The following is a 15,278-nucleotide window of genomic DNA, read 5'->3' on the forward strand; positions in this document are numbered from 1 at the left end:
TTTAGAACACCTGCATGTTTCCACAAAGTAGCACCATGAAACGTGCAGGGGTACTCATATAACATGACTTAGCCACCCCTCTGATTGGAACAAGGGTTTCTTCAGGAATGAGTCTTCGTACCAAAATATGAATTCTAACATAACATTACCACATGGGAGGCCACAAGCCTGTATACTCCTAGTGCCCAGATAAATGGGGAGGGTTGTGTTAGGGAGGGCATCTGGCATAAAATCTTTGCCAAACCAAACATGCGGATGAAGAAGAATGAGATTTCCATACCAGATCGGTTGGGGCTCGGGTTAACGATCATCACTAGAGTGCCGGTGGAAACTGTTGGCCAAAGACAAAGGAAGAGGGGAGGTGAAGGTGTGTTTGGAGGCAACACGAGAGAAGGAAAAGCAGGAGTGAGGAGGTGATTGTGGGGCCTGGTTCTGCCAGAAGTTTTAACTGTTAAAGGTTTTTCCTTCCCATTGTCACCAAGTCTCATCTGATTGTTGGAGTTTTTCTCTGGATAGTTGTAAGGGTCTTTAAAATGCAATTTAAAGTGCCTTGTGAGTTGGCACTAAAAAAATCTAAATGAAATTAATTGTTTTTTCCAGTGCCTTTAACATCATCCAATCACTTTTGCTGAATGAGAAGCTCCTCGGGATCAGTGACAGCACTTCAGCTGTCTCCTGTTTCCCAAGGCTGAAACCATCATTGGTCAGAATTTGGATGCGTTCAAGTCTTTGAGGGGCAGGAGGTCACTGAACAAACTGCTCTCCATCATGGACAACCCATCTCTCCCACTCTACACTACTGAGGCAGCAGAGCTCACTGCCATAAAGAACCCTTCAGGAAATCACTCCTACTGTTCTCCAAGAAAGTGTACAGTAACTCTTCCATCTGCGACGGGTGAAGACACCTGTTAGGTATCAGATTCACCCCTTGACCCCTGTGATCTCTAGAACTCAAACACATCCCGGCCTGTCTGGGCCTGTTGGCAGTGCGACAAGTTTAACACCTATTGGAAAAAGAGGTTAAGTGTCTTTAAGGACTTCACATGTAGCTTGGGTCCCAGACTAAACATTTGTTTAAAGGAGACATTGGCCACAACTTGAACAAACAGCAATCTTGAGGAATCTTTTCAAGCATTTATTATGTTTCATATGACTGAACCAACAATCAGAGCTTTAAGTATACATCTTTATGTTACAGTACATGCCACTGCCTTTTTCCACATATAAAAATAGAAATAATTTCTTCTAAAAATTCAACACTAAAATTCAAAGTGTCCAGCTCAGTTCAAAGACTAAAAAGGTCACTTTATAGCATCATATATTTATATAAGTTGAGCACTCCACACAGCAGTAGGACTACAGCTAAAGAAGCACTAAAGTTGATGTCATTCACAATCGACAGAAAAGCAGTTTGTACTCATTACACTAATAATTCAGTGTGTTAGGGAAAACCTATGATTTAAGTAAAAGCCACTGTATACAGCCAGTTAGATACGGACACATTTCAGTCTCATTGGGGCTAAAATAAATGGAGCTAGCATGACTGTGTTACAGTGGATTCTGAAATGATTGCAAAGTGTGGTACAAGGTGCAAAACATTAAAACATTTGCATAAAAAATTAGTTACCAAATCAAGTCGCTTAAAATAAAATTTGTTTTATGTTCTCATTAGTAACAAAAATGATTCAGAAAATAGCCGGAGCTCGTTTCACTCAGTGAAAATAAATCTTTTCTAAAACCCAATTGTCTGCTTTCATTCTGGATCTACACATAGGACACATCACAACTCTGTCATGTGAAAGGAGAAATGCTGGGCAGCATAGCAAACAATGTGGTCACACAAGTAAGACAGTGGGAGGACAAATCTCAGACAATGACTTTTCCACATGCACAGTGAGTATAGCTATTTGTAGAAAGTGAAATGTGACTCTGGGGAAACGATTCTTCACATTTAGGCCACATGTTACATGAGAATACCTCCTACAATCTTCAGACGTCACTGCACTTAGTCAACACGTATAGTGATCTAAGAAAATCCAAGGAGATTACATGGAACATGTTGGCTTTTTCATAAAAGTCATTTTTGTGACTTGTTCCAGTTTGTGAAACTGAAAAATTGTACAATTAATTTATTAATCAGTCATTAACTACAGGTGCAGTGGGTGGCGTCTGTTGCAATTTGACTTAAAGCTAACAGTTTCACTACTCTCTGACTTTACTGTGGTATCAATGTTCTCATGAAACCAGCCCATCAAAGAATGTTCAACTACTCCTTAAAATTGTAAAATTGCAAACTAGTTTCACAGATACAAAAATCAGCATCATGCAGGTGTCATTCAAACTTCTCATTTCTATTTAAGACAGTTTCTTTGCAGTACTTATGCTGGTTTACAGATACAGTCTGCTCATTTCATGCATGCCAATGCTAAGTATGCAGGACACAAGAACAACCACAGGTGAATGTTAGTGTTACATAATCGAGGACGAGCCACCTTCTTCCAGCTTCCTGCTATTCAAGGCTTATTTTCAATTAACAGTGAATTTCTTACATGAGAGTGCAGAGAATAATCCGTTTCTTCCTCTGAAAATCACCTTAAGGACCTGTGAGCAGGTGAAGACGTGAATGTGGGTCAGTTTCAGCTCATTTGTTCTCTCCTCTTCTGCCAGAGAAGCTAGCATATTTATCATGTTCCGGGGAAAAAAAACAAACAAAAAAAACAAAACAAAAAACAAAACCCAAACCCCTCTTTTACTTCACCACAAACTGCTCTACTTAATGTTAACTATGCAACAGTAACACCTGGAAATCCTAATAATATTTAGTAGCAGCTAAGCTAAAAACTACTTTGTTAACTCATTTTAAATCAGGGATGCAGAAAACTCTCAGCTCCATCAAAGCTCGTCTCAGTAACCTAAAAGATTTGGTACCCTACACCCTCAGTTGTGCTGTGAAGACTTTTCCGTAAACAAACGACACCGTCCTTAACCAATTGTCTCACTCCGCGGTACACTAACCAACAGGAGCACAATTGTAGGGACACTGCAGTGATGGGGCAAACCCCCCCCCCCCAAAAAAAACCCAAAAAAAAAAACAAAAACCCTAAGAATCTATGGATACACCATCAGCAATTCCTGCTTTGCAGGTCCTGCAGTGACAGTCAGTTGGGCAAGCTGCGCCCGTCTCTCAGTGGAGACACGAAACACATCAGACAACGCAACGAGCCCATTTCCATCTACCCTACAAATATAGACAAAAGTTTAATGTGAAGCCAGCATTAGGGTGTTACTTGTAACTAAATTGATTTGATGCGCTACGTCTTGACCTGACTGAGCTTAGCAAGTCACAGCAATTACATGATTAATCAGAGCAAGTAAATCAGGAAGTAAATAAAGCACCGACACAAGCTGGCTCTGTGTGAGGGGTGCTTGAGTTTTCCAGTTCAGTTCATTAGTCATGTTTCTTATTTTATACAGCTGATTTTCAGGTTAGTGTGAGTAGCTGATTAGCAGCACTGCCAGCTCTGTCATCTCTAAGTCCCTCTAAGAGTGATGTACTAAAAACAAACAAACATTAAAAAAAACAAAACAAAAAAACAACAGTCAGTCCAAATTAAACTGGGAAGAACATTTTGCCTCCAGTTATGTCCCACTTTCTCTGCTGAAACCTTTTCCAATCAGACTGCAGGGTCTGTAAATGTAAAAAAGCCCAGTCCAGGGATTTAGCATAAAGAAATGCAGTCACGTCACTTGCAAAGCAGCCGGTGGCAGCCATAGTGTAAACAGTTTGCCTGTGTGTTATCCTCTGCTCATCGATGGAGGCATTTGCAGAAATTATCTCAACCACCTGCTGTGCTCCCGTGCTGTTTGGGTGTGAAAAACCTTTAAAATTTAATGGAGAGACCTGAAAACTCATTTGTTCTGTGCTGTGACTTTTCTATTCTCAGGTTTAGACCCTCTCCTTTGTAGAAGGTGAATTTGCTTCATTTTAAAAACCAGACTGATCTCCAAACTTACAGGCCCATGCCTCCAAAAACAAACAAACCACAGGAGCCCGTCCTTGGTGAGTGTGGCCATAAAGAAATGCAATTTTCATTTTTTCTAATTCTCAAAGGGTCATCTACCAGCTCACTCAAGAAATATACAAGACTAAAAATATATGAACGCACACATCTAATAAAAACCACTAAAAAAAGGAAAAAAAAATACAATCACATTGCTACGTCATTCATGTCTCTCCTCATCACTGACTACTTCATTCTGATAAAGGGAGGTGAGGAAAACTTGTTGATGCACACAGGAACAGAGAGGGATTCTTGTTGTGGTTATGTACAGGTCTAAACAAAGTGACCCAGACACTACTTTACAACATTCACTCAAAGGGAAGCACAGTCTGAGGTAAAAAAATCTGACTTCAACACAAAGCCTTTTAAAAACAAGTGAAATACAAATGAAAACTTCAGCTGCGTTGGACATGAACGTTTACCAGGATGGACAGTTGACGAGTTTCAGTCTGCCTTTGAAGCAGACAGCCGAGCAGGAAGAAAACAAAAGAGGTTTCATCACAATACGTTGATGGTGGCTACTGGTGATGGGCTAGTGTGAGTATGCTCCACCGATCCCACAGCACGGTTCAGTCTATGAGGAGGTGCTGTAGGAGGACATGCTCCTGCCCGCCTTACGTTCATAGTTCACCAGTCGCTGTCCAACCAGGTACCTGCAGGAGGGATGGAAACAGTTAGCTTATTTGTTAGCTCTGCAAACAATTTAAAGAGCAGCATGGAAGGGCACACCACTGACTAGCTAAGATCTTTCCTCGTATTCCCACTGCAGAGCTACAACTGCACTAACACGCTAGTAGGGACAACCCTGGAAGCCGTGCAGACATTTTACACTGTTTAATTTTATGTTGAAATATTTTAGGCAAAAAAAAAAAAAAAAAAATGAACCACTATAAAAATATATTTTTTTCATGGCGACTTTAAAGTAAAAGGTTTGACTTGAAGACCAACGGCCTCCATTTGTGGTTCGTGTAAGACTGTTTGCAGACAGGTGGCATGCAGAACAGCGGAAATCTGCTCACAACAAAAGCGATCACAGGGAGGTTTTATGTGCAGTCCTGTGAGACAGATTTCATCTAACGACAGCAAGCAATGTCCCACGACCACTTGCCAATGTTCATTTTTCTGTAGTAAACAGTGGTTGCTATGGTTACCAGTGGTAACCAGTCTCCAAGCCAATGTAACTGAGGCCTTAAAAGTTGTCTTCTTGGAAAATAAACTTCTGTGTCGCTCATACCTCCCTACTCTCTCCTTCAGAATTACTGATCAGCTTTACTGATCAGAGCGTGAATATGCATCAATGAATTCAAACATGACCCTGACCAAACCTTTTTCCTGTCAATATTTGACAAACATAAATGGAATCGTGTTTCCACACCAAGGTTCCGCTACTGGATTTTCTCTGAATCCTACTAGAACACAGAGCCCCCCCCAGTTTATATAATAAAATAAAAAAAATATATATAAAAAAAAAAGTATCACCACTACTCACTTGTCATTTTTGATGTGTTCGTAGAGGCGTTTGAACTGTCGTATCTGAAACGACAGGATGGCCAATAGGATGAAGACCATGAGCAGGAACGGATAGATTCTCCTCTCCACAAGTGTCTGCATCTCTGGCTGTACTCCTACATACAGAGAGAGAGAGAACAAGCAGTGAAACAGGAGCTGCTGTTTGGGTCGTCTTCAGGAATTGATGGGCTATAACAGAGAGGGTGAGGTAAGTGCCAGAGAGCAAGTCACTTAACATTTGTCAAGAGTAAACATTGAGGAAAGACTAAACCAATCAGCTGCTTAGAGAACAGCTAACAGTTTATTCCCAGGAGAGGACTGGGAATTCTTAATTGACAGGTTGTTTAAATGCATGTGTTGTCTGTGTGAACATCAGAAATCCCTGTTTAAACCACAGCTACCTTTTAATAGGCTTTGCATAAAAAGCAGATTTTAAATGCACCCTGTCTAAATTAGTGAGGCTCTGCCGGTACCCTGGCCTCTGTGCCTGAATTTTGATCAGTTTCTAATTTAATCAACAACCAACAACATTTATTTTCATTCTCAAAGTTGCAGAGTCTCAGTCTGCTCTAAATTTTCAGTATCAGCAAAAGTAATAGGCAGAGGCCTTAAAGAAAGAAGAGTTAGAAGGGCTCATTTTAGACTAGAGGATGAACTGAGGGGCTACACTAAAGCTGTCCCTCTGATGACCTTTAACTTCTGAGTACATCTTGAACTGTGAATCATCTAAAGCTACTCTAGCGGAGTCCAAGAATGAGTATAATAGGTCTACTTTATGGATCACTGCTATCTCAAATGCTATTATATCTAGGGAAAATGACAGTTCATTACTAATAATCATAAAATAATAATTATGTCTAAGTTACACAATTTGGCCATAAGTTCATTTTCTTGTATTACAGAGAATTATAAGAAATACCACATAATGTAAACATAAAAAAAGAAACCTGTTCATCTGTACTGCACAGACTGACTGTAAAGGTTTTGGCTATTCCCTTTAGAAGCCCCCACTCTGCTTCCATCTACCCAGCATCCTCATCTGTCACACCAACCCTCTGTAGTTAAGGAGGAATCCTTAACTACATCTATGACACTTATGAGTTCTTCTTGTATTCCTTCGTCTAGTACAGGTGTGGGGAAACTACAGGCCTCAAGGGCCGGTGTCCTTCAGGTTTTAGATGTGTCCTTGATCCAACACATCTGATTTAAATGGCTAAATGACCTCCTCAACATGTCTTGAAGTTCTCCAGAAACCAGGTAATGAACTAATCATTTGATTCAGGTGTGTTGACCCAGGGTGATATCTAAAACCTGCAGGACACCGGCTCTCGAGGCCTGGAGTTTGACACCCCCTGTTACAGCAGGTCTCCCTTTCACTCTTCCTGCCATCCTTCTGTCACAAATCACCCCTCACATTCGTCTGCACCCTCTCCACCCTGCCTGCAGTGTTCTGCACCGTCCATTGCTTTGTATTGACTTCAGTTATTCTGAAATCTTCTACCTTCACATTTTCACCTTCTATGCATTTTGTACCTCTCTCCCTCCACCTGTTCCCTACTCTCAGTACAGATCGCAATGTTGTCTGCAAAAATAGTCCCTCAAATCTACCACTGAATTGCTGTCCTCATGTACTGCACCACCCTGAGGCACTCCCACAGTTCCTCTCTTGGCACCTTATCGTATGCTTTCTCTGAATGCACAAAGACACAGTGTAACTTCTGACCTTCTCTGTACTTCTCCAGCAACACTTTCAAATGGTAAATGGCCTGTATTTATATAGCGCTTTACTAGTCCCTAAGGACCCCAAACCGCTTTACATATCCAGTCATCCACCCATTCACACACACATTCACACACTGGTGATGGCAGCTACATTGTAGCCACAGCCACCCTGGGGCGCACTGACAGAGGCGAGGCTGCCGGACACTGGCGCCACCGGGCCCTCTGACCACCACCAGTAGGCAACGGGTGAAGTGTCTTGCCCAAGGACACAATGACCGAGACTGTCCAAGCTGGGGCTCGAACCGGCAACCTTCCGATTACAAGGCGAACTCCCAACTCTTGAGCCACGATCGCCCAGTCGACTAGCCAGTCCCCCTTTCAAAGCAAACACCACACCTGTAATGCTCTTTCTCAGCATGAAGCCATACTTCCACAGCATGTCTTTTATCCTGTCTTCCTTCTCTCACCCCAACCGGTCGCAGCAGATGGCCCCGCCCCTCCCTGAGCCTGGTTCTGCCGGAGGTTTCTTCCTGTTAAAAGGGAGTTTTTCCTTCCCACTGTTGCCAAAGTGCTTGCTCATAGGGGGTCATATGATTGTTGGGTTTTTCTCTGTATCTATGAAGCGACTTATGTTGTGATTTGGCGCTATATAAATAAAATTGAATTGAACTCCTGCTTCTTAACCCAGCTTCAGCATCTCTTTCCCACAGCCTCACAGTGTGGCTTATCAACTTGATTCCTCTTTAGTTACTACAGTTGTGCACATCAGCCTTGTTCTTGGGAAAAAAAAAAAAAAAAAAAAAAAAAAAAAAAAAAAAATCCGGACAAGTCTCCATTCTTCAGGGTTCCTCTCATTCTCCAAGATTGTGTGTTGTTGTTTTTTTTAAATAAACCCTCCAGTGGTTTTGGTCTCCCTCTCTTTGTACTCTTTCCATCTGCATCCCGAATTATCCTGACCTGCTGCTTGATCAATCTAGCTTGCTCCCTTTGACTAGCCAGTCGATGCAAGTGCTTTTCTCTTTCCTTAGTGTCCAGCTTGACATAACTCACTATAAGCCTTTTCCTGTGTCACCTCATTCTCAATGCAATGCTCCTGTTTACTTTCTTCAATTCACTGAGTTTCACACTTTATTCATCATGAACCACTTCCTTTGAACACATTTGTGTAGTAGATTCTCACCACACACACCATCTTGCAGTCTCCCAACACAATTGATATTAAAATCTTAGAGAGGGGGTATAATTTTTTTTTCCCCCCCCATTAGGCCATCTCCTATTCCAATTACAGAAGGAAAACTTTACCAGAAACATGAATACACCAGAAATCAGTCCTCTAAACACTAAAAAGTGATCTTTGTTGTGTACACTAAGGTACAAGAATATCCATACATCCCTGAAAGACAGACATTTCAAGCAACATACCTAACAGTGGTGTAACACCTTTAGAGACTGTGTAGGGCAAACAGAGACATAGCAGCAACACACAGATGACTGGGGCAGCCAGCCTACGCACAATGAAATGGAGGTCAATATTTCTGATGCCGTTAGCATACACCTGCAGGAAGGAAGGAGGGAGAGAGGGAGATTAGTTCCTTCATTCCAGTGTGGGAAAACAGGATTTTATCAGTTTGATGATACTGACATTTTTGCACATTTCTCATCTGCATTGTTTAAGTGTTTATTCGTTATTTTGACTGCAACTTTGAAGAATGCAAGACTGACCTGCTCAATAACGGTTTTAAGCCACCATTGAGGGCCCATCAGTGTTATAGCAGCGATGATTTTAGCATGAAGCACACCCAACGCCCAGTCCTGTCACACAAAGAGTCAGTACATAACCAGGACACAAAGACACCATCGCAAAATATCATCACATGAATGCTTCTAATGTTGACATGCCAACATCCTCAAAACGGACACAAGGTGTTGATTTGTTGCTGTGATTAGATCAATTCATTTAACATCACAAGCAGCATTAACAAGAAAATAAAATGGTTGAGAAGAATAAAAATAATGCAGTAACTAAATCCAAGAAGTAACAATTTAGTTCACCATTTAGAAATTTATTCACATTTTCTTAGGTAAGTGTTCCTACCTGCCAGGGGTAGAAGAGAGGCGTCTGGACTAGTGGCACTCTGAGAGGAGCAACAATGACCAGCTCAAACAGCAGACCCAACAGCAGAGGAATTACCACAGCTAACAGCAGGGCTACCACCACCGTCTTAAGGATCTGTTCCCATCAGGACATCACACCCAATCCATAAATCAGAATACAACTTGCCACAGAACAGCTGAGAAATAATATATTTGCAGTCGGTGGGACAGAAATCCACATTACCATGAGCGTCCACTCGTGGACTTTGAGCATGATGACTGTCCGTCCCTGTGGCATCCAAGACAGCAACACCGTGGCAGCTCGAATGGACAGCCAGCAGACGTATAGACCGCTGGCTGCTGTGTACAGCTCATGAACCATGGCGCTGCCCATCCAAAAGGACATCAACCAACGACCCACGAACACTGAGAGAGAAGGAGGAGAAGGTGGAGGGGGGGAAAAAGAAAAACCAAAAAAAAAAAAAAACGACTAGCTGAAAGCTAGGGCCAGGAGACATCATGTACACCAGCGGTCCCCAACCACCGGGCCTCGGACCGGTACGCGAGTCGTTTGGTACCGGGCCGCGAGAGTTGAGGCTCAGGTGTGAAATGTATAGTTTTCAGGGTTTTTAAATCTGTTTTCAGCGTTATTTTGTTATCGTTTACTCTGTTTTCCTGGGTCTTCTCACGTGTGTTATGAATAAACCTTTTTTTCGGTAACGGTACTAGTTTTATTTTGTTGTATTTATCCGCGACACCTTAAAGGCCGGTCCATGAAAATATTGTTGGGCATAAACTGGTCCGTGGCGTAAAAGAGGTTGGGGACCGCTGATGTACACGAGATAATTTGCCTGCTTGCATCTTACCTGGCAGTGTGAGGCAGATCAGACTTGCTAATAACAGTGTGACACACATGAAGACAACCAACAGAATGATCTGAACAAGAGGAAACACAAAACGGTTAACATTCAATATGAGCAGAGGCTTCAAAAGTGACAGGACTCTTGAGATGAGCACCCACCTTCATGGGGAAGTTGATGGGCCGGTGGTACGGCTGGAAACCAACGGGGCCACCCTGCTGCAGAATGGCCTGATGGGCAGCGTGAAGCCCTTCCCCGAGGCCCGGGATCCGGTTGTTGTTAACGCGACCAGGATGGTTATTTTGTTGGTTGTCATCTTCTTCATGGTCTCCCAGCAGGTAGGAGTGAAGATCACTGTGGGAGAGCCATTTGAGCAAATGCAGTCTTTTATTACAGTGTATGAGACTGAAGACAAAAACTAACACACACCGTGGTCTCTTTGTACGTCTCGTTGTTTCATTTCTCCAAATTACCACAGCCAAAGGTCATCATAAAAAGTCAAATTGGTGCTTAAATGCTTCAGATTTAAATTGGCAGTGTGTGCGAGTGTGTGCATCTCTAGCCTACAGCACATATCCAGCTGTGAATGTCCAGGCGTGGATGAGGCGCTTGAGCCACTGGCGAGTGTGGCCCTGCTCCAACAGTGCTGGCAGAACCACCTGAAGCAGCAGCAGCTCCAACGACAGCTCACTGACCGGGGCGTCACTGCAGAGGAAGAACACAAACCAAACTCGTTTCACGTCACAATGTACACATCACGACCTTTGAGCAGTTCATTTTCTACAGATTTCCCATTTCCACAGTTTAAGTGCTTTAAAGACAAAGATAATGTGTATTTTAAATTATGTCAAGCGCTAGATCCCAAATCATGTTCTTGAAAATGTAACTGGATTATACGGTTTCTTTAATATAGTTAATCAAAATAGGAACTGCAGTTATAACTAAACTCTACAGTTTTCATCACAGACGTCTAACATAACATGAAAACTAGACACTGCTCCTCAATTCAGACCGACTCATTATCGTATCCATTATGATTAGACTACAGTCATCACAGTACATTTTAAATGATGACCTGGATGACTGAGAACCTTCACAGACATTTAAAACAATGACATTTATCAGATCAAAAGCGTTATTGTAATAACATTTAGCTGTTAGAATATTTGGTATGCAGAACAGAACATTGTTGACTGACTGCAAGTAGCACCCAGGGGTCTTTTTACAGTGACTTAGGAAAAAAAACAAAAAAAACAAAAAAAAAACCCAAACGTAAACTCTGCAGTTTGGGGTCATCAATAGTTTTCAGAATTTCAAATGTTTACTCTGTACCTATAAAGCATGACATTGTAGGGAAGAAAGTTTGGGAACAGCAGCTTGATGATTCTTATAGGAAGCCAAAGCATCAGGAGAACAATGGAGCCAAACACCACCTGAAAATGTGCACACACACAGATATACATATGTAAGTCAACAACAGCATTAAATCATCAAATTTCAGAATGGATGATGGATCATTTAACAAAAAAAAAGAAGAAAAAAGAAAAAAAAGAAAGAAAAAAGGGCATTCAAGTGTGTACAAATGTCTTATGAGAAAACATCTTATGACAGTTTGATTGCCGGGTCAGTTCAACCAAACATTAGGAGTGTTGAGATTAATGGATATAGTAAACAGATTTAAAAGTCAGGCATTCAACAGACTACACTTTAAACTCAAAAATAATGTCAAACTCTGAATCTCAGTTCCTGTGAGTCTCTTACTAATTTGTACAATTCCTACACAGAGAAAAATGTCAGGACTACCATGTACAACACTGCCTGACATGTTTACACGACATTAGCAGCTTACAAAATGTGCTCCGATAACTAAGTGCCTGCTACGCCACACACTTTCCTAATATTTTAACAAGTTGATGTGTGCTAACAGTAAAAGAAGAGCAGCTCTCTATAAATGAAGTCATGTTGTGTGTCATAACCAAGTGTATGTGTCTATACACGTTCATTAAAAGTGTCATTAGAATTAATATGATGCTGTAGTAAGCAATGCCCGGTCTGCGTCATCTCAGTAAAAAGATTATCCTCTTTGAGGTAAAGCCAAGAAGTATGCCACAGCTTCATCGCTGCATTAGTTATGCTTTTCTGGAATAAACCTGTATGTGAAATAGTGGAAATAATCAACCTTGTATCGTTTTTTTTTTTTTTGTTTTTGTTTTTTTTTGTTTTTTTTTTAATTGCTACACTTCCTAAACCCTGAAAGGTTTGAAAACTTTGAATGGCTGGTTTATTTGTGCAGATCAAGAGAATATTTATTTCCATAAATGCAACGGAAATAAATCCAAATTTAATTTGCTCAAAGCACTGAGAAAAGAAACAATCTGCTAACTTGAATGAATTAGTCTGACAGGAATTGGGCTGAAATTGATCTAAAGAGCTGAACTGAATGCATCTGTGTGTGCATCAGAGCTGTGGCAGTAAAGAAAAGTGAATATTCAAAAACAGATGGAGAGAGACAGAGTTGCTTCTGATAAGTACAATGTCAACTGACAGAATAGACATGGGTTAAAAATAACACCTCTGATGTTGGCTATTTTTCCATGTAATCTGTGTGTTCAGAGGGGTGATGTTAAAATAACATATTGTCCAACAAACAAGAGTCCACTCAACTTCACAGTATTAAGATGGCAGGGAGGCAGAAATCTCAAAAACTTAAAAAAAAAAAAAAATGTACAAAGCACTTTTGAGACTAAATGTAAATCTGATTATTGTTCAATTCAATTTAAATAGCGCCAAATCACAACAGTCGCCTCAAGGCGCTTTATATTATAAAGCAGACCCTACAATAATACAGAGAAAAACCCAAGAATCATATGACCCGCTATAAGCAAGCACTTTGGCAACAGTGGGAAGGAAAAACTCCCTTTTAACAGGAAGAAACCTCCAGCAGAACCAGGCTCAGGAGGGGCGGGGCCATCTGCTGCGATTGGTTGGTGTTCAGTCACGCTTCAGGTTAAATGTAAACTGGAGAATGTTTGACTGACCACAGAGAGTATGAACCTCCGCAGGTGTCTATAGATGGGCAGGTGGATCATCTCTTGGACTGGGTTAAAGTCTGGATCGTTCAGGTTCCTCAAGAACCACAGCACACCTGGCCGGAGCACCTGCACACAGCATGAGGGAAATCTCTAATTTTTTCAGAAAACATTGTTTGAGAGTTTTCCATGTCACTGTCCGTAACAATCCACTTGCCTCTCTGAGCAAAAGGATGAAGGAGGCAAAGTAGAAGACGTAGACCATACCGACCAGCCAGTGGAGGAACATGGTGGTGCCAGGAGCAGAGTCAAAGCTCTGCTCCCTGTCCTTCAGAGTGGCATCAAACATCTCCTTCAATAGATGAAGACAAAGGTGTTTAAAATGTGACCAGCTATAAAGCAGTTTTTAGGAATTGTAGCATTCTGAGCATTTCACAATTTAACATTGTTTTTCCTTCTTGATCAAGTTGCTGCACATGCCGTCATTGTGATGCAATCAGTGTGTTTGGCTAGTCATTAAAAGCCAGCATGCGACTGTATCAACAGGATGAGCTGAGCTAACTCTGCATGTTTGTCTTACCAGTGAACAAATGTCGAGCCACCAGCCGCAAATAAGTGGGAACAAGCCTATCTCCATGGCAACCAGTAGGGACACCTGCAACATAGAAAACACTTGCAATTTAGCTTCCGTTTACAAGTAATCATAATTTCACTAATTATTGTTTCAGCTGAAAGCTTTGCTATTTAGACAAACAGAAAACAAAAACCAACACAGAGTGCTGCAGCGCTCTATTTTACCTTGACAACAATGTAGCAGACACCCAGCAGGCGTCTGGACCTCTGGAACTTCACTAATGAAGCCAGGGCCTAAAAGAGGGGCAGTTAAGGACTCACAGAAAGTTTGACAACCTGCACTTCTTAATCAGCACTATGAAACAAAGCCTCATCTGAGATACAAACAGCTTCAAGCTAAAGATGATCAATAGTTTCTCTTAAGGTTTTTTTAGGACTGTGCTTAAAAGATGGCCTTAAGACCAAAAACCTCTCCTGATATTCACAGAAGTCCTACTGTAGCTAAATAATACCCCCCCCCCACCTCCCCATTTTGTGACATTTTAGGTCGCATATATCCAAAAATATACGACGTTCATCAGGATTTGTAGTTACCCTATAGTATGTAGAAGTTAGATTATATTCATGTTATAGGACAATACATTTGATGAGGATTTAAATAAGTGGATAAGTTAAGAACTTATAGCAAAAATATTTAATAAAAACTGGACAAATTGTCCTTGTAGCAAACATTACCAAGTGATAAATCAACTACACTCTTAGTGTGTAAGATTCAAATACTTGTATTAGGTCAAGGATACATGGCAGACAATAAGGACTCCAGCCAGGAGGATGTACCCCAGTATGGTGGTGATAAGGCCGTGAAAGTGTGAGGCTTTGAGCTACAACCAAACACAAGAAATTCCATTAGTGTAGGTCAAACTCATGGTACAGTACAGTGTTCTAAGTGTACACGTGTGTCCTAAGCACTTACATAGTCTTCAAAACCAAGTCCAACCACTGAGAAGTGACCAATGTGATATGGGCAAAATGCTAGAGAGATATACAGAGGGTGTATTAGAAGTGAACCCATGACTCTCTCATAATGTACTCATCATAATCACATTACTCAAACATACTAGGACTCACCAAAGACCAGAATGAAGAGTGTGTTGAGAGACACCACCCAAAACACATGTTCCTATAGAGGACACACAACAGAACTCCAGCTTTCACTTTATGAAAAGGTTTATTTTGAAATTCAGTTAAACTATTATTTCAAACTTTTAAAAGCAACTGCTACAGATCAAGTCAGCTCCATCATCCTGAACACCTTCCAACAAGATCAGGTGGCTACGCATTATTCTGTATTATTTTTAGTGATTTTAAAGGCTTTAAAGTGGTTTGAAAAACAAACAATGAATCAATCATCAATCTACACTGAATGACTA

At 41.2% G+C, this 15,278-nt stretch overlaps 1 protein-coding gene across 1 annotated transcript in view; it reads right to left on the minus strand.

Annotated features, from left to right (window-relative positions):
- Positions 1–1,121: 1,121 nt before the first annotated feature.
- Positions 1,122–15,278, minus strand: part of LOC113009975 (E3 ubiquitin-protein ligase MARCH6-like) — a 36,974-nt gene continuing 22,817 nt past the window's right edge. The window contains exons 10-26 of the mRNA XM_026148698.1: positions 14,977–15,028; positions 14,822–14,880; positions 14,649–14,729; positions 14,074–14,142; positions 13,856–13,930; positions 13,493–13,627; positions 13,285–13,404; positions 11,579–11,679; positions 10,814–10,951; positions 10,408–10,600; positions 10,253–10,322; positions 9,631–9,812; positions 9,388–9,522; positions 9,015–9,104; positions 8,715–8,847; positions 5,551–5,686; positions 1,122–4,714 (exon numbers count right to left, since the gene is read on the minus strand). Of these exons, the coding sequence (XP_026004483.1) occupies positions 4,636–4,714; positions 5,551–5,686; positions 8,715–8,847; positions 9,015–9,104; positions 9,388–9,522; positions 9,631–9,812; positions 10,253–10,322; positions 10,408–10,600; positions 10,814–10,951; positions 11,579–11,679; positions 13,285–13,404; positions 13,493–13,627; positions 13,856–13,930; positions 14,074–14,142; positions 14,649–14,729; positions 14,822–14,880; positions 14,977–15,028 (1,848 nt within the window). The 3' untranslated portion in view covers positions 1,122–4,635. The remainder of the gene's footprint in view (positions 4,715–5,550; positions 5,687–8,714; positions 8,848–9,014; positions 9,105–9,387; positions 9,523–9,630; positions 9,813–10,252; positions 10,323–10,407; positions 10,601–10,813; positions 10,952–11,578; positions 11,680–13,284; positions 13,405–13,492; positions 13,628–13,855; positions 13,931–14,073; positions 14,143–14,648; positions 14,730–14,821; positions 14,881–14,976; positions 15,029–15,278) is intronic.

This window comes from Astatotilapia calliptera, chromosome 18, assembly GCF_900246225.1.
Source record: "Astatotilapia calliptera chromosome 18, fAstCal1.2, whole genome shotgun sequence".
Lineage (NCBI taxonomy): Eukaryota > Metazoa > Chordata > Actinopteri > Cichliformes > Cichlidae > Astatotilapia > Astatotilapia calliptera.